The 20,026-nt window shown below is 39.6% G+C and overlaps 1 protein-coding gene across 1 annotated transcript in view; it reads left to right on the top strand.

Annotated features, from left to right (window-relative positions):
* Window positions 1-20,026, top strand: part of Fry (furry homolog (Drosophila)) — a 291,396-nt gene that overhangs the window by 114,754 nt on the left and 156,616 nt on the right. Inside the window, exons 8-11 of the mRNA XM_013027318.1 lie at window positions 4,110-4,278; window positions 8,157-8,249; window positions 8,345-8,443; window positions 11,151-11,252. Of these exons, the coding sequence (XP_012882772.1) occupies window positions 4,110-4,278; window positions 8,157-8,249; window positions 8,345-8,443; window positions 11,151-11,252 (463 nt within the window). The remainder of the gene's footprint in view (window positions 1-4,109; window positions 4,279-8,156; window positions 8,250-8,344; window positions 8,444-11,150; window positions 11,253-20,026) is intronic.

A 20,026-nucleotide genomic window follows, 5' to 3' on the forward strand; every position in this document is an offset into this window, starting at 1 on the left:
TAAGGGAGAGAATGTCAGCCTTGAGCAAAAAAGCTCAGAGACAACACCTAGGACCTGAGTACAAGCCCCAGTATTTTTTTTTTGTTTTTTGTTTTTGGAGTTTTTTTGGTATGTTTTTTATTGTAAAAATACTGTACAGAGGGGTTACCATTACATGAGCAAGGTAATGAGTACACGTCCTATCAAGCATTGATGCCTCCTCCTTTGATTTTCCCCTACCATCCCTTCTCTCCCACCTCCAGAACTACACCCCCCCAACATCCCCACCCTTCCAACCCCCTCCCCGCCAAAGTTGTAAAGTTTGTGTCCTTATCTTCAGGTTCATTTCACTTAACATCATCTTATATGGTCATATGTACATGGCTTTTGACCTTTTCTATTGTCCTATACATGTACTAGTTATTGCAAATAAGGGAAACCATGGGACCTATGTTTCTTTGAGCCTGGCTTACTTCACTTAATATAATTGTTTCCAAGTCTTTCCATTTCCTAACAAATGGGGCAATGCCATTCTTTCTGATGGAGGCATAGAATTCCATTGTATATATATATATATACACCACATTTTCCATTCATCTACTGAGGGGCTAGCTCATTAATTTTATGGCCAAACTATACTCTCTAGTATAGGCATATCCTTTTTTTGTTGTTACTCATTCATTAGTTTAGAGACATTTAGTATATTTCTATTCTTTGGCGACTATGAACAATTCTGCTATGAACAGCTGTGTTCAAAGTTTTGTTGGGACATATATTTTCATTCCTTTTGAGTATATATAGAGGAGCACTATCCATGAGCTTTTTTTCCCATTGCTAGAAATCTACCAGTAAGCCACAGCCCCACTTCTAGTTTTTTGGTGGGTAATTGGAGATAAGAGTCTCACAGAAGCCGGGCGCTGGTGGCTCACACCTGTAATCCTAGCTACTCAGGAGGCTGAGATCTGAGGATTGCGGTTCAAAGCCAGCCCAGGCAGGAGAGACCTTGAGACTCCTATCTCCAATAAACCACCAGAAAACCAGAAGTGGCGCTGTAGCTCAAGTGGTAGAGCGCTCGCCTTGAGCTGAAGAGCTGAGGGACAGCGCCCAGGCCCAGAGTTCAAGCCCCACGACCGACAAAAAAAAAGAGTTTCACAGACGTTGCCAGGCTGGTTTCAAACCATAAGACTCAGATCTCAGCTAGGAGTAGCTCACAATTATGAGCCATCAGCTCCCAGCTAAGAGTCCACTTTTAAATTTTCACTCAAGATGATGTTATCTGATACCAAATCAAATTTTTGTCTTTTTTTTTGGGGGGGGGCGGGGGAGTCCTGGCCTGGGCGCTGTCCCTGAGCCTCTTTGTACTCAAGCCTAGCACTCTACCACTTGAACCACTGTGCCATCTCCCATTTTTTCTGAGTAGTTTATCAAAGATAACAGTCTCTCAGACTTTTCTGCCCAGGATGGCTTTGAACCACAATCCTCAGATGTCAGCCTCCTGAGTAGCTAGGATTATGGGTGTGAGCCACTGGCACCCAGCTGAGTTTTTTGTCTTTTTTAATCATATATTTTAATTCTCCTAATTTCCTCATCTGAAAAATTAATTCATAATTTTTTACTGCATCTCCGTGATGCTTTTCATTTACAAGCTCAGTACTTTGTCTTTATTTTAAAATAATATTTAAGGTATGTCAGAATAGGCCAGTTCAGATTGCTATGTTGATGTTTGGTAAAAGTCTATAAAATGCTGCCACTGAATAGAAATTACTCTAAACTAATATTGAAATAATCTTAACTATATTAACAACCACTAGTAGAATACCTCATTCATAGGGGGTAACAATGTTCAACAAGAAATGTACTCATTACCTTACTTACGTAACTGTAACCCTTCTGACATCACCCTTACAATACAATAAAATTGAATTCATAAAGTGTTTCTCAAACTTCCTTTAAGCTATTAATTTTCTGCTCCATTCCTTTCTTGTAAGATTTTTAAAAAATTATTATTTTGTTGTTATTATAAAGGTGATATGTAGAGGGATTACAATTACACGAGTCAGGTAATGAGTACCTTTCCTTTTGTACAGTGTCTTCTCTTCCCTCAGTCTCTCCCAGTCCCTCCCTTCCATCTCCATAAAATCTTTTTTAATTATAAAATATATGTAACAAAAATATAAAGGTTAACAAGTTGTTGTAAAATGGGAAGTAGAGATGTGGCTCAAGTGGTAAAGAGCCAGCTTCAAGTAGAAAAGCATTGGTGGCCTATGCCTATAATCCTAGTTACTAAGGAAGCTAAAATATGAGGATTACAGTTCAAAGCTAACCTGGACAAGAAAGTATGTGAGCCTCATCTCCAGTTAACTACCAAAAAGTTGTGAATAGAGCTATGGTTCAAGTGGTAGAGTGCTAGCCTTGAGCAGAAAAGCTTAGGAACAGTGACGAAGCCATGAGTTCAAAGTCCAGGACTGACGCGCGCACGCACACACGCGTACACAAGCTAAAGGAGACTATGAGGCCCTGAGTTCAAGTTGTAGCACTGGCATGCTCTCCCACACATTGTTATAAATGAACGATGAGCATCATGTTAAAAGTGCCCTTGATGCTTTCTTTTATGAAACACATTTGCTGCCTTCATTGTAGACCCTACAGTCTCTATTTTGAGGCATGTATATGTTTACCTTTAACTTTTTGTTATCACAGATTTCTAAATTAGGGTCACTACCCCCTTTCAGTTATGTGGAAACCTCCAAGTAACAGACTCAAGAAGCAATGCAGAAGTTTTACATTTTCTTTACCTAATGGTCAAACCAACCCTATCTCAGGAGAATTTTTATGTGTGCATTCCTTTACTTTTAGGCACTTTCTGTCCTTCAGATCTATGTTTTTTTTTAAAAAAAACTGCCTGTCATTATAGTTATAATAAGTATGCTTTTGCTTCCTTTCTTTTTAAAACTTAAACCTTATGGTAAAGGTGATGTACAGAGGGGTTGCAGTTACATAAGTCAGGTAATGAGTACATTGCTTTTTTGAACAGTGTCACCTCCTCCTCCTCATTTTCTCCCACTTTTTTCCCCTCCCAACTCCCCTCTCTGCCAAGTTGTAAAGTTCACTTCCAACCTGTGTCTAGTGAGTATCACTGCTGAATTGGTTCACCCTTTGTCCTACCATTTCTGTGATTCCTCTCCCCTTCCCAGTTATTTCTCTTTTTTTTTCTCCCTTTGGTGTATTCCCTTTTGTCACTGCTTTTGATTTCTGTACCCTTTGTCTTGTATATGTTTATTCTTTTGCTTTCAAACAACACAAATACTTGAAATTCTTTGAGAACAGGGATTCTGTTGTCTGTTTTTCATTCATCATATCAAATGTTAAAAATTCCTTACATGTAGCATACACCTACTCATCTTTAGATTGTGTGTATGTGTGTTACTGTCTTATACATGCTAAGCAAGCATGCTACCCCCTGGCTTTTGAGACAGGGTTTTTGTTATGTAGCTCAGTCTACCCTTGAATTCAGCATTCTCTTGCCTCCTGAGTGCTGGACTTGTAGGCACACAACATTATGCCCAGCTTTATTTTTATCTGTTACCTATTTGAATTTTTCCATTACTAGATTTTTTTTCCTTCAACTTAAAAATAAATTTTTCCATCATCATTATCCTAAAATTATAAAAAGAACCACAATAGAAAACTCTAGACTTATTTGGAGTGTGAATCTAAAAATCATTTGCTGTGGCCAGGAAATAGCTGAGTCTCTTATACTAGTGCTCAGATACTCACAATTGAATAGTTCTGGATTGCAGAGTCTACAGGTGTTTTGAAAATAGCTAAAGGTGAGGACATGAAGTTTTTTTCTGCTCAGTTTAAGAGCTAAACTGAGTGGATCTAAGTAGCACTGTAACTACTCTCTAGTCTACGGAAGATGTGAATCTGGTAACAGGACAGAGATGATTGAATTCTGCCAAACGCCAAACATCACTTCTTCAGGAAATGATGATCATTGTACTTCACCTGAATTTGAGGGGCCCTCCCCCACCTTGTCATCAAGCTCAGTTACTCCTAGATGCTGGAGGCCGCCATCACATTGACTCCTTTGCCTGCCACTGGATAATTCACTTACATTCTCTTCTTAGGTTCCCTGCTGTCAAGAAGAAATTTATGGCAGAGCTGAAAGAATTACGACACAAAGAGCAGAACCCATATGTGGTACAAAGTATTATCAGCTTGATAATGGGAATGAAATTCTTTCGAATTAAGATGTATCCAGTAGAGGACTTTGAGGCTTCGCTTCAGTTTATGCAGGTAACACACTGGACAGGAGAGCTAAGGGGTGATGACTTGGTAAGGATAATTCCTTTACCAATATGGCATACCTGGAATGTAATCTCTTTACTTGTATTTAGTACCCAACACAGGAAAGTTTGACTTAAAGTATATTGACCTTAAAGTTGTTTGAAAGCAATACATAATTAGTAGAAGCCATGTTTTAATTTTTCCATTAATGTCTTTCCCTGGGCTTCATGTTATATGCGGTCTGGGCAATACTAGTGACCATAACAACCAGTCAGTTTCCTAATTGCAGAAGGAAACCACTGACGTCACCTTGCGATGTTCCTTTCAGCTGCATCAGTGGTAGAGAGAGATTAGGTGCAATTTCCTCTTACAGTATTTCTAACTTGAGACTTAGCAAGACTTACCAACATTGTAAACCAAGGATCATTTAATACTTGACAGTGTAGAAAAAAATCTTCTCCTCAACGATTCATGAATTGACTTATAACTAAATAAGAAAGTTATGGTTAATTTTCATGGTTACATTTCATACCATCTTTGAAGTAGGGCATACAATAAAATTTCTTATTTGTTGGCTTGCTTTTCTCTCTTTTTTCTATTGGTACCTATTTTAAATAAAAGAAAGCTGTGGGGGACATTAAAAGGGAAAGGGTAGATGAATGAAGAGAGGAAGGAAGAGAATATATTCATAATATTCAATGTATAGTCAATGAAATTGAGGGGAGAGGTTGTGTTGGGAGAGATGGAGGAGAATAATGAAAGGGTGACATCAGTTAGTATTCATTGTACTTATAAACTGATTTGCTAAATGGTAACATTTTTGAATAATAAAAATATTTAAAATCTATATAACGTTAAAATATATTAAAATATATAGGATATATTTTTTAATCATTAGAATCATTTACTTTTTAGAATCAATAGCATTGGGTTGGCTATATTAACATTCACTGGCATGAGAACTTCAATTAAGAAGTTGGCTTTATTTTTACTGTAATCAGGAAACGTGGTTTGGTTTGGTTGTTTTGGTTTGGTTATTGTTTCTTGTGCCACTACTGGGACTTGAACTCAGGGCATCTTGCTCTTGCTTAGCCATTTTTTTCTTTCTGAAGGCTTCTACTTGGATCATAGCTCCACCTCCACTTTTTGCTGGTTAATTGATGACTTAATGAATAAGAATCTTTGATTGATTTGCCTGGGCTGGATTCAAACCACAATTTTTAGATCTAAGTCTCCTGAGTAGCTAGGATTATACAAGTATGAGCACCAACACTGGCTAAGAACCCCCCCACCCCCACATACACATACACATGCACGCACTCAACATGCACACACATCAACCAAATTATATCCATCTGTTGTCCAGTGTTCATCATAGTATATAACAAAAAACATAGTTCTTAATGAGAATTCATAGCTCTACTAAGCGTTTATAAAGCTTTGGTATCTCAGGAGATTTTTCTCATGTCACTGCAGTGATCTTTCTAGAGGATTTAAATCAAGGGGTTATGAACATAGACTTATCATGTGACAATCACAGTTCCTCAAAAAGCTAGATGTAGAATTATCAGATGACCCAGAAATTCCACTCCTCTTTATACACTCAAAAGGAATGAAAATATATGTCCCAACAAAACTTTGAACACAGCTGTTCATAGCAGAATTGTTCATAGTCGCCAAAGAATAGAAATATACTAAATGTCTCTAAACTAATGAATGAGTAACAACAAAAAAAGGATATGTCTATATTAGAGAGTATAGTTTTGGCCATAAAATTAATGAGCTAGCCAGGTGCCAGTGGCTCACATCTATAGTCCTAGCTACTCAGGAGGCCGAGATCTGAGGATCACAGTTTGAAGCCAGCCTAAGCAGAAGAGTCCCTGTGAGATTCTTATCTCCAATAAACTATTCAAAAAGCTGAAAGTGGCACTATGGCTCAAATGGTAAAGCACTAGCCTGAGCACAGTACTCAGGTCCTGAGTACAAGCCCCAGGACTGGCAAAAAAAAAAAAATGAGGTAACCAGGTGCTAGTAGCTTACACCTGTAAGCTACTCAGGGCTGAGACCTGAGGATCACAGTTCAAAGCCAGCTTACGTAGGAAAGTCTGTGAGAGTCTTATCTCCAACTAACTACCTCAAAACATGAAGTGGAGCTGTGGCTCAAAGTGGTAGAGTGAGTACAAAAGTTCATGGACAGCACCCAGACTCTGAGTTCAAGACTTACAACTGATGAAAAAAAATTAAAAGCTATGAGGTACTGATATATGCTTAAGCATAGATGAACTTTGAAACATGCTGAGTAAAAGAAGACAGATATGCAACATGAATATATAGCAACATTTTACATGAATTCATTTACATGGAATTTCAGAGTCAGCAAGTCCATAAAGACAGAAAGTAGATTGGTGATTTCCTGTGGCTCAGGATAAGGGAACTGATGGTGACAAGTTACTTTGGGAGTCATTAAAAGGTTATAAATTTGATTATGGTCATAGACATACAACAATGAATATACACAACAGATGAATTTAAATGTTTAGATTGCATGGTATGTAAACCATATACTAACAAAGCTGATCTGTATGCATGGAGATGAAGGGAGGGAGAAATGGCTTCCATCTATCAAATAGCTTGAGTTTAAAAACAAGCACCAGTACTAACCAAGACCTGTGACCTTGGCCAGTGTGTCTTAACCCCTGACTTACCTTACCTGCAAGGTGGTAAACAATTTCAGTGACATTTTAGGCTGGTATTACTCAACCTGGATGAGATCTTACTATGATCATCAACCAGTTGCAGACCTCTGCCTGTCTTGCATTAGTGGCTATAAAGGATAAAGCTAATGTAGATATTAATATATCATCAAATATAGGTAGCTTTGGGCTCTTGGTTGAAAATAGCTCCTTGTAGAGACCACAGTAAGCTATTTACATAAGGACTAGAGGAAAACAGTGGCTGGCAGAATTCAGGGCAGGCCAGATTACTTACACAATGGGCAACCAAAACTATGCTTACGTAGACAAGACTTCTTGCCAGGAATGGTTTCCTTGTCTGAGGTAAAGGGAAGCCTTCCAGGTTTTCTCATGAAATGACTGGAATAATAAACACACCTCAAATGTCAGGGTGAGCAAGTAAACAGCTCTGTACATGAAGCTGTCAGGCACAGGGCCTAACACAAGTCTGCTGTCTTTTTACCTCTCTTCCCATGTTGACCTTGGGGATTGGTGCCTGTGAGCTCCACATGAATCCAGGGCCCCACACAGGGTATAGAATCAATGGGTATTTATTAGGAATGAATGAATGACTTATTGAACCAGCTGGTAACTCAGTAGATGACTGTGTATTTACAGGCATAGATTCTTTATCCTTTCTGAAACATGATTTGAAATGGAAGTAGAAAAAGAAAGAGAGAACAAATCATTGGGGGCCTTGCAAGCATTTAGATTTTGGGAGGTTTTGGTCATTGTTGTTTGTTTTTATTTTGGTGTTGATACTGAGGCTTGCACGCAGGGCCTAATTCTGTCCCTTAGCTTTGTCACTCAGGTTGTACTACTTGAGCTGCAGCTCCACTTCCAGCTTTTCGGAAGATAAAGAGTTTCATGGCCTTTCCTGCCTGGGCTGGCTTTCAACCTCAATCTCAGGCTCCTGAATAGCTAGTATTTACAAGCATGAACCACTGGTGCCCAGTTTAGACTTTGAATTCTGAATTCAGTGGTTTGTAATAGTTTACAGAATATGGTGTTGGTAGGTATGACTGAATAAAGATCTATTGTCTTAAGCTTGCTTAAATACATTTTACTTGCACATGGCAGTCTAATCTCTGTCCCTCCTCCCCTTTTCCCTGCTGCCTTCCCATCTTCCCTCCCTTCTTTTTCTTCATTTTCTAGGAATGTGCACATTATTTCCTTGAAGTCAAAGACAAGGACATCAAACATGCTTTGGCTGGGCTTTTTGTGGAAATCCTCGTCCCCGTTGCTGCTGTGAGTTATGTTTTCATTTCTGAGACCTTCTTCAAAGTGGATTACATACTCAACCTTGTCATGAACAAAAGTGGTCACATACATCTCTTTTGCAGGCTGTTAAAAATGAAGTCAATGTCCCATGCCTTAGAAACTTCGTGGAAAGTCTCTATGATACCACACTGGAACTTTCTTCTCGAAAGAAGCATTCCTTGGTAAGCCACTGAGAAGATCCAAAGCACAGGTGACATTTCTGGGCAGAAATCAATGAGTCATGGTATTTGACAGATGGGAGAATTACCTGTAGCTCCCTCAAAAAGTCTTAGCATTTCAGACTCCAGAACTCACACTTAGCACAGCGCTAGGAGGTGAGACTACGTCACTTCACGCAGCCCTTCTAATCCTATGGGTTCTGCTGTTTATTTTAAACATTGGTTAACTTCATTCTCTGTTGAATTTCTGAGAATTTTCTTTTCCAGTCTGAAGGCTAAAGGGGTGTGTGTGTGTGTGTGTCTGTGTGTGTCTGTGTGTGTCTGTGTCTGTGTGTGTCTGTGTGTGTCTGTGTGTGTCTGTGTCTGTGTCTGTGTGTGTGTGTGTGTCTGTGTATATCTGTGTATATCTGTGTGTCTGTGTCATTACTGAGGCTTGAACTCAGGACCTAGGTTCTGTCCCTGAGCTTTATTGTTCAAGACTAGCACTCTAGGGGCTGGGAAGGTGGCTCAGTGGTAGAGCGCTTGCCTTGCATGCTCAAGGCCCTGGGTTCGATTCCTCAGCACCACATAAGCAAAAAGAAAAAAAAGCCGGAAGTGGCGCTGTGGCTCAAGTGGTAGAGCACTAGCCTTGAGCTGAAGAGCTGAGGGACAGTGCCTAGGCCCAGAGTTCAGGCCCAACGACCGGACCCCCCCCCCAAAAAAAAGACTAGCACTCTACCAATTGAGCCACAGTTCTACTTCTGGCTTTTTTGGTGGTTCATTAGAGATAAGTCTTAGGCACTTTCCTGCCTGAACTGTCTCTGAACTGTGATCCTCAGATCTCAGCCTCCTAAATCGCTAAGCTTACAAGCATGAGGCACCAGTGCCCAGAATTTATAGTAATAGGTTCTCTTCTCATTCCCAGGAGCCTATTCTGATACTAAGAATCAAAACTGAACCAGGCAGGGAAGGGAAGACAAAGGTCTCTGAAGGTTGAAAAACAAAAATTGGGACGACATAGGAAAAGCAGCAAAGAGGCTTTAAGTTGCTACCACCTTTTGCCCTCCATGTCAAAAAATGAGCTTCTAAACCTAGCAAGCCGTGGATCAGCCATAATTTTGATAGAATGGTATTCATAAATCAGGATGGCCCAGTTAATTATAAGTATAAATACAACCCTAATGATTTGAGCAGGTCCTCAGAGCTGCTTTGTTGGCAGTGGTGACAAATTAGCTCACTTACATTCTGTGACAAGTTCATTGTGAAAAGTCTTGTGTATTTTTCCTTTAAAAAAAAAAAATCCAGGCACTGGTGGCTCACACCTGTGATCCTACCTACTCAGAAGGCTGAGATCTGAGGATTGTATTCTAAAGCAAGCCTGGGCAGAAAAGTCCACATGAGACTGACTCTATTAACCACTGAAAAGCCAGAAGTGCAACTGTGGCTCAGAGTGATAGAGGGCTAGCCTGGAGCAAAAGAGCCCCACAACCAAAAACAAAAGCAGAAAAGAAAAACAAACAAACAAACATTAAAACCCTGAAAGATCCCTGGCTAGCCACTGTTGGCTCACACCTGTAATTCTAACTACTCAGGAGGCTGAGTTCTAAGGATTGCAGCTGGAAGCTGATCCAGGCAGCAAAGCCCATGAGTGGTACTCTTTTATGTCCAATTAACCAACCAAGTCCAGAAGTAGAGCTGTGGTTCAAGCGGTCAAAGCACTAGCCTTGAACAACAAAAAGCTCAGGGACAGTGCCCAGGCCCTGAGTTCAAGCCTCAGGAGTAGCACACACACACACAAAATAAATAAAAAACATTACTGCCTGCCATTAGAGTTGCATTCAATCTGAGCAGTAGTTCAGAATTCTCTAAAACTAAGCTAATGTAAAGAAGGAAGAACACCAAGTTAATAGCTGTGAGCCCTGAATCTCCCCCATTGGCCATTGTTTCTGGCTAGTTCAAGTTAAGGCATGAGCCAGTTCTGCTTCTAAGTCTTTACCAGCCTTAATTCTTAGGGAACCATGGCTGTGATGCTAGCAGGATTGGCCAAATGGTGACAAGTCCAGCCTATATATTCTTTGGGTGGCTGCCCAGTAGCTTTTCTATCTCCTCCAGTTGCTGTGGGAAACTGGCCCAGATAGTCAGGAAGAGCACAGTAGCACCTCTGTTTATTTGGTCCTAAGCAAATTCTTCTGTGGTTTTTGTCTTGGTAGAGTTTACCAATGCAGCAACGTTTCTTTTAGGAATCTGGAAAGGTTGCATGCAAAATAAAATATACACACCAATCTCTAAGACAGGGATAAAGGAGTCAATGTTTATGAGCAACAACAACAGCAAAAAGCAAACAGCATTTGAAAAAAAAATTAGTGTACATTCCTGCTCTCTTGGTTTTGGATTTCAAGAGTGATCTAAGATGGTGGGTTTGTTTGTAAAGTTCCTAAATGAAGACTAAGCTGGGGAGTCATATTTCCATGTTACTGTGCACACAAAACACATGTATGACTACACCCTGGCCCATAGTTCTAGATGGTTCCACCCCTCCCCCCACAACAGTATCAGAAAGCACTTGTAAATGCTCACCCTTCCTAGGCACCCACGGGGCCTCATGTTACACCGCATCCTGTTTATCCTGGCCCATTAGATACAAAGGGAGGTGACAAAGCAGTGAGGGAGAATGTATTTCCTGGTTTGTTGAAATGTCAGTCATCCTCTGACCTCTGCCCTTTGTTCTCAGGCCTTGTATCCCCTGGTGACCTGTCTGCTGTGTGTCAGTCAGAAGCAGCTGTTCCTGAACAGGTGGCACATTTTCCTTAACAACTGCTTGTCTAATCTTAAGGTTGGTATTTGTCAACTCAACAACAACAAAATCCCTCATAAAAAGATTTAACATATAATTCTTTCCTTTTTTCCTTTGAGACAAGGTCATTAGGCTGGCCAGACTGACTTCCAACTTGTAATTCTTCTGCCTCAGGAGCTGGGATTACAGGTCTGAACCACTGTGCCTAGCTTTACCAGACAATTCTTAGGCTTCTTACTAAAGAGGAGAGAATTTTTGTTTCCAATTTGGGGAAAATAAATCTATTCCAATAAGGCTCACTCTAAAGTTAGAATTAAATGCTACTCTACATACATGTATTGCTATATTTTACCTAACTGACATGCTTAAGCTGACCTAAGCTATTTCCTATGCTCCATGCTTCCTTCAGTAAATATTTCAGAAATAAAACTCTGTCCTGTGGAAAGATTGACCTAGTATCAGAGATCATGGACCACATGAGCATTCTGCTCAAGCCACAAGATAGTAATCAGTCCTAGGCCTGTGTTGCTGTCCAAGTAGATGGGCATGAGAAACAAAGCCATAGTCTTTGAAACCAAGGAGCCTGCAGGGAAAATCACTGTCGTAATTATCATTAAAATGTGCTTTATGGGGCTGGGAATGTGGCTTGCCTAGCATGCATGAAGCCCAGGGTTCAATTCCTTAGTTCCACATAAATAGAAAACACCAGAAGTGGCACTGTGGCCCAAGTGGTAGAATGCTAGCCTTGAGCACAAGAAGCTCAGGGACAGTGCTCAGGCTGAGTTCAAGCCCCAGGACTGGCACAAAAAAAAAAAAGGGTGTTTTATCTCTGGTGTTAGTGGCTGACACTTATAAGTCTAGCTACTCAGGAGGCTGAGATCTGAGCATCACATTTCAAAGCCAGCCTGAGAAGGAAAATCTTATAAAACTTGTATCTCCAATTAACCACCCAAAAGCTACAACTGGCTCAAGTGATAGATTGCTAGCCTTGAGCCAATAAATAAGCTCAGGAACAGCACCCAGGCCCTGAGTTCAAGCCCAGTACACATACATGCATACACACAAACCTATACATAAAATAGGCTTATCATTTTGAAGTGGGAAACAGTTTCAGCGTGTAGTGAAAAACTGATAAAAGCCAAGGAAATGAAAACCCTCTCTAGAACTATAAATGGTATGTATTCATCACACCTGTGGCCAAACTGAACCAAAGCCATGGTTCAGTTTATTTTACCAGTGGAATGTTTGCTGTTTTAAATACTTACTTAGAATATCTTGGATATGCTTATACATGTTGCCTTGTATTGTGTTTGTTCTTAAGACATTTTAATTTGGTGAAGTGGTTAAGATTAATTATATTATTTTGACATTTACCGTAATTACACAATAATCTGCATTAGAGCTTGTTTTAAGTACCAGCTATGACCTGGCTCTAAAAGCTGATTGTGAAATTCAAGATTAGAATCACTCTTTTTTTTTTCTTTCAAATTGGCAGGGAAATATAATAGCAGGGGAAAGACAATGTAGGTTTTAAGTACTCACAAAAAAGAGCTTTTCAGGGTTATCAGCTGTTAGGAAATAGATGCCTTAGGTCTTTTGTTTGAGGGCCTAGCCATCTGCCCTGCACCCTAAGATACAATCCAATGTCATTGTTAGTATGCAATCCACCTTTAAGTAATCCCGTTATTAATTCCAGTATTTGTTATATATTTTACACAGATACAAAAATGGCCATTGTAAAAGAAAAATGACCAAACATAGTATAAATGCAGCTTCTTGAGCATATTATATTTAATAGGTTTGTGATGATTTTTTTGGTTAAAATTAAAACATGTGCACTGTTCACTACCCAAAGGCCAGAATTTACTTCTGTGGGCCAATGAGGTTAAAAGGTTTTTTGTCTGTTTGTTTTGTCCACAATTGTTTTTGCATCTAGCCGAGCAGCTTACTTTAGAACTGAAGTATTTCCAAATTGGAATAGTGTTTAGTGCTCTGATCGAAGCCTACTGGAAGAATTTAATAGAAAGGTTAAAACTAAAAGGGGCTGGATGCTGACAGTGATTTCCTACATAAACATTTCACACGTTAGGATTTGGAGAGAGGATTTTTGGTAGCAGTGGGGTGTTCCAGCCCTCAGCTTTGCACTTGCTTGGCAGGCACCCTACTTCCAGTCCTTTTTGCATTAGTTCATTTTGAGATACTGTCTCAAATTTCTGCCTGGACCAGCCTGGACAACAATCCTCCTGTTTGCTCTTTCCATGAAGCTGGGAGGATGGGTGCATAGAACCTCACTGAGCATTTTATTGGTTAAAATGGAATCGCACAAACCATGTGCCCAGGCTGGCCTCAAACTGTGATCCTCCCGTTCTGCCTCTCCCATGTAACTACGATTACAAGCCTGAGCCACCACAAAGAGAAGATAGGAAATAGTGTAGAGAATCAGTGCTGTAGAGAGACTGAACGAGATTCAGATTCAATTCATTTCAGCAAGGATTTATGTGTATTTAATCCTTATGTGAGGACTTAGGCAAAGTGCTAGAAGAGGGGAGGATGAAGGGAAGATAAGTAAAACTAGATACAGAATAGAGTCCCTGTCTTGTGGTACTTAGCATTTTCTTGATCCATAGGAAGTGAAACAGACTTCTATTTATGTAAGCTGGGAAGAGGAAGCTACCTGTGTGATTTATAGATAATGATTTACAGAGCTCTTTGACTCCATGAAGCATGTTTTGTTTCTGTTTGGTTTTATTTTCATTGTTGTTCTTGAGGTAGAGTCTCCTTGTATGCACCAGACATGCCTCAAACTCATTCTTACACTTACAATCTTCATGCCTACTAGAAAGATTATGAGCATGAATACCATATCTGGCAAGAAGTATTTATTAGGCAAAATGAAAGCAAGAATGTTTTCATCGTTAAGTAATAAACTGTTGGAATTCACCAACCCAAGGCCAAAAGATTGTAAAAAGATCCTTGAGGAGTTATAAACAGATTAAAACTATATTATACACGTTGAGAATTGAACCCAGTAGGCCTGTGAATGAGGTGAAAGAAAAAACATCTCATTTGTCTGGTTTTATTTTGTTATATTTTTGTTTGTTTGTTTAGACAGGGCCTTACTATATAGCTCAGACTGGTCTCAAATCCAATCTTCCTACCTCCACACATGCTAGGATTACAGGGCTATTCTACCATGCCCAACTACAGATGATTTTTAAATGTTATTAATATATAGTAAGCTTTCCAAACCTTCTCACACAGTCTTAGTAGGGGAGGAATACTTAAGGACAGACCCATGTGGCTTCTGAGGGACACCTGGCCTTGAATAGCTTCCGCGTTTTATGCTGTGTAGAAGCAATTATATTTTATTAGGGACCAGCTGTCCAGCCTTTTCCCAGGCACAGCTTCCTTCCCAGTTCATCCCCGAAGCTTCAGGAAAAGGAGCTTAGGTGTGTCATCCACACTTAACTTGGTTACCTTCTTCCATATGAGCTGCGGAGGTAAGCTTTCCCAGCAGCTATACAACAAAGGCAGAGAAGGACAGTCACATGTTTTTAAAGGAAGCAAGCTCTTGGATTCAGCACTCAATAAATGTCAGTGCAGTGGCTTCTTCTCAGGATCTGCCTCTCGTAGGCAAGTTGTTTAAGAAGCACCAGCCTGACTTCTTTCATTTAAATTTAATTAACTTTCCATCATATATTGGCAATTGGTTGTGTTAAAGTGATGGGAAATTTATGGCACCTTTTCACCAAGACATTTACTTTATTCTGGAACTCTTAGTAATCAGTGACCATTCCTTATTTTCTTCTTCTTTGTATTTTATATCAGTGTCTGAACATATTGAGGTAATGTTCAGCATGGTGTATTCCTTTAATAGCTGTGGGAAATTGTCTAACTTGGAAAGCAACTAAAATAGGCTTCAAGAACTTGATTTAAGGCTTGGAGAATGTGACTCGGTGGTAGAGTGCATGAAGCCCTGGATTCGATTCCTCAGTACCACATAAACAGAAAAAGCTGGAAGTGGTGCTGAGTCTCAAGTGGTAGAGTGCTAGCCTTCAGCAAAAGAAGCTCAGGGACAGTGCCTAGGCCCTGAGTTCAAGCCCCAAGACTGGTATTTTTTTTTAAAAAAAGAACTTGATTTAATAGATTTGGGGGGCAGGCAGGAGGAACTTTCTGGTTTTGGTGATATCAAAGTTTGAACTTCTTGAACCACACCTCCAGCTCTTTTTGCTCTGAAACTGTTTCTTTAGATAAGAGTCTCACATCCCCCTATCCTCCCATGGCTTACTTTGTATGGCAATCCTCCTACTTAAGGTCACCTACCATCTTACTATGGTTAAAAAGCACCGACACTGGTTTATTTATTGAGATTGGGCCTTTTAAGTTAACTTTTTGCTCAGCTGATCTCAGATTTCATTTCTCCCATCTCTACCTCCCAAGTATTTGGGTTTACATGTATGAGTCACTGTACTCACCTTGATAGTTTGTTTTTTAATGTGATATTTGTTACACTCATAGTAACTATGTGCTAATTTCTTAGCTTTCACAAAAAGATATAATTAAGTTATTTTTACTTTTTTTCAAAAATGAATATACTGCACTTAAAAAAAAAAAAGCTCAACTCTAGGCTTTCATATACAGTGGGACCAAAGGGGGACACTCTTAAGACAGAAACACAAAGGCCCAATGCCTGTGTGTATCTGATCATATAAAATAATATTTATAAGAATGAACTCCAAGAAATTGAAAAACAAAAGAAAGCTCAATAATTTAAGAAAAGCATTTATGTGCTGGTGGCCCATGCCTGCAATCCTAGCTACTCAGGAGGTTGAATCTGAGGATCCATGAGATTCTTATCTTCAATTAGCCAGGCAAAAGCCAGAAGTAGAGGTGTGGCTCAATTAGTAGAGTACCAGCCTTGAGCACAAAAGCCACGTGATAGTACAAGACCCTGAGTTTCCCTAGATTATCACGAGGTCATGATAATACCACAGGCTGCACTGAGCTCTGACAATGTTCTTAGTGTTTACATAGAAGCAATTCATCTTAAGGTTAGAATTAATTGGCCTAGTCTTCATCATTGGAAAAGCCACAATACAGAAGAAGAAACAGTTCTCATTTGACCACACGCAGCACTTGCATTAGGACTGGAATTCATGCATAGATTCAGTCTGTACTGTATTGTTCAGTTCTGTACAAGTGTGACCCTGGCACCAGCTTCAGTGGTAGGAATTCAGGATGGCAAGGGCAGTAGTAATCCCTGCTCTCATAGATTATAAAGGAAGGGAAAGAGACAGAAAAGCAAGCAGGGAAAAAGGTAAAAGGGAAAAAGAAAAACTGCAGACCATGATAATCCTCTAAAGAAAAGCAGTTAGGATGTTATTGAGACTCATGTGTTTAGGGACAAGAAAGGGAGTTCAAGCAAGGAACTTGGTTCCAGTAAGAATCCCTAAACAAGCCAGGTGCTAGTGGCTCACCCCATAATCTTAGCTACTTAGGAAGCTGAGATCTGAGGATTGTGGTTTGAAGTCAGCTCACGCAGGGAAGTACTTGAGATTCTTATCTCCAGTTAACAGCCCAAAAGCTGGAAGTAGAATTGTGGTCCAAGTGGTAGAGTACTATCCTTGAGCAAAAAAACAACACCCAGGCCCTGAGTTCAAGCTGTAGGACTGGCACCAAAAATAATTAGAAAGAAGAAGAAGAATACACAAACAAGTGTGGTGCCAGAAACATCCTTGGTGAAATTTGTCTTCTGTATTTACAATATTGTATATAACAATTACAGTAATGTTTAAAGGATAAACTTTTTAAACTTTCTGTGTTATTAATACCTTTTTCTAAATGAAGACATAGAATAATATGTTAAGGATTGCACAGTTGTTGCCTGAATGCAGTAAAATATATGGCATGATTTATTTTTCTTTTTCGAAAATTTTCTTTGTTTTGTTTTGGTGGCACTAGAAATTGAGCCCATGTTTCCTAGGCAAGTGTGCTACAGAAATTGAGCCATGCCTCCAACACAATGTATGGCATCAGTTACATTTTTTTATTTTATTTTATTTGGGGCCGGGTCGTGAGGCCTGAACTCTGGGCCTGGGCACTGTCCCTCAGCTCTTCAGCTCAAGGCTAGCACACTACCACTTGAGCTATAGCACTACTTCTGGCTTTTTTTTTCTGCTTATGGTGCTGAGGAATCGAACCCAGGGCCTCATGCATGCAAGGCAAGCACTCTACCACTGAGCCACCTTCCCAGCACATCTTTTAAATTTAAATTTAATTTAATTTTACTGTAAAGGTGATGGACAGAGGAGTTACAATTACATGCATCATTTTCTTTAACTGTTTTTTTTTCTTTTTTGGTACTGAGGATCAAACCCATGATGTGGCACTTGCTAGGCAAGCACTTTGCCACTGAGCTACATCCCAGACCACATCATTTACTTTAAAAAGACAATTTTCTTCCTAAATACCAAGTTTAAGTAGTATAGTATTACCTATTTTAATATTAGTTTTTAATTAAATTATTCTGCTCAGTATTCATCTTATTTCCATAATCTTGAGAAAAACATTTTTTGAGAAAATCTCCTTGAATGAGAAAATCTTTTCTAATCTACCTATTGAATAGAAAAATCACAATTCATAAATTGTTGGCCTATAGATTCTAGAGACCTTCCTAAAGTTTAGCCATGTGTTACTTGGACACTATGCAGTCATCCAAGTGGGATAATTATGAACTAAATAAGCTGATTCAAGTATCCCAAGAAATGTCCAAAAGAAGGCAAATGTTGGCTCTCACATGCAGCAAAATAGGACAGAGCAAAGTGGATTTACTTAAATGGTTTTCGTGGAAATGGAAGATAAAACAAGCCAGTATTTGAATGTAGCAAGTACAATAGATGAATGAAATGGTTATCCATGCAGGTCAACCTTAATGCACTCAAGAATCTTTAAGGAAGCTTACTAACTCTTAGCTCCAGGCTTTCAGGTTCAGACAAATGTATGTATAGGTGAGTGGAGGGAGGTGAGAGCTGCCCAGGAATCTGTATATTTATAAGCATCTGTTGATGACTGGTTTGTCCCAATGACCCTTTCACCAGACCAGTCATCAGTGAATCCAACTGTGCCTCTTGTGACCATCAATTCAGAATTCCTTTAAATTAGTAGCAAAATTTACAGCAGGTGAGCATGTCATCAGACAGGGTAACATGACACAGGAAGGCAGTGACCAGCCTGGAGGTGAGATACAGGGGAGTGTGAAGTCCACTAGAACTGAATTAATTACCTTATGAAACTATCTATTATTAATTCAGTAATTAAGAGAGAGGGAGTCCAACAGAAGAATAGGCCTTTGATCTTGGGTGCTAAGACCTTTGACACAGAAGCAGTGGATGAGAATATGCTAAGAATGTCTACTTCCTGGGAATAGACATTGGTCTGCTGTTATGTTCTTGGCTAAGGAAAAACAAAGGAAGAAAAACAAGAAATCAGTCCTGTCTTCAAGCACAGAACTCAGCGGCATATTTGAGCAGCCTCTCTGTAAGATTAGGCAGATATGGAGCTGTAGTATTTATGAAAACACTGATGCCAGATTACCTACCTTCAGATTCTGACTGCCAGTGATTAGCTGTGTGACCTAGAATAAGACATTTGACTTCTCTAGGTCTTGATTTCCTAATCGATAAAATGGGAGCAATAATAGTCTCTAGTCCATGTAGTTTTGTGTAACTTTAAATGAGTTAATGAATGTTATAAGCATTATGTCTGTCAGCTTTCAACCATAGCAAAATTTCTGAGATAATTGATAAAAAGGAAAAGATTTCTTTTGACTCAGTTTTGGAAACTCTGAGCGATGATCAAGTAGCCCTCTTTCTTTGGGCCTGTGGCAAGGTAGAACATCATGATGGTAGCATATGGAGGACAGAACTGCTCTCCTAACTGCAAAGAAGCAAAAGAAAGAGAGACTCGAGTCCCACAATTCTCTTTGAAAGAAAACCACTAACAACCTAAAGACCTCCCCTGAGGCTCCACCTCCTAAAAGTTGCACCTCCCAGTTGCTCCATGGAGACCAAACCTTTCACCTATAAGCCTTGATAGTAATTTATAACACATACCTTCAAAATTCTGAGAAAACAATTCTCATTAAAGCAGAGTCCCAGCGCTCATGTATTCGTTTGAAGCCTGAACAATCTATTGGCTCTCTCTCCATTATAAAATTCCTCAACTGATGATATGTGGAAAAGTGTTTTTGAAATGCCCAACTGCCATATAACTACAAGGAACTTACTGTTGTATTATCACAAAGACTAGCTTTAGCTACATACTAGGGATGGTTTTCCACATAGGTTCTTTATAAAGAATTCTTACTATGCACCAAGATGTTTAGCACCTACTCAGTTTGTTTGCATTTGTAATGTTTACTCTGCTGTCTAAACACAATGGTGAGCAAACCAAGTTGGTGACCATGGAATGTAAAAGGGACTGAAAACATTGTAGGGGCTGAATGCTGATGGCTCATGCCTATTATCCTAACTGCTTAGGAGGCTGAGATCTCAGGATAACAGTTCAAAGCCAGCCAGTGCAAGAAAGTTTGTGAGACTCTTATTTCCAATTAACAACAACAAAAACCCAGAAGAAGGGCTGTGGCTACAGTGGTAGAGCATCAGCCTTGAGCATAAAAGCTAAGAGACAGCACTTAGGACCTCAGTTAAACCCCAGTACACATACTCTCTCTCTTTTTCTCCTTCCCTCCACACACACACACACACATACACACATACACACACACACACACACACACACACACACACACACAC

This window comes from Dipodomys ordii, unplaced genomic scaffold, assembly GCF_000151885.1.
Source record: "Dipodomys ordii isolate 6190 unplaced genomic scaffold, Dord_2.0 Scaffold102, whole genome shotgun sequence".
In the NCBI taxonomy this organism is placed as follows: domain Eukaryota; kingdom Metazoa; phylum Chordata; class Mammalia; order Rodentia; family Heteromyidae; genus Dipodomys; species Dipodomys ordii.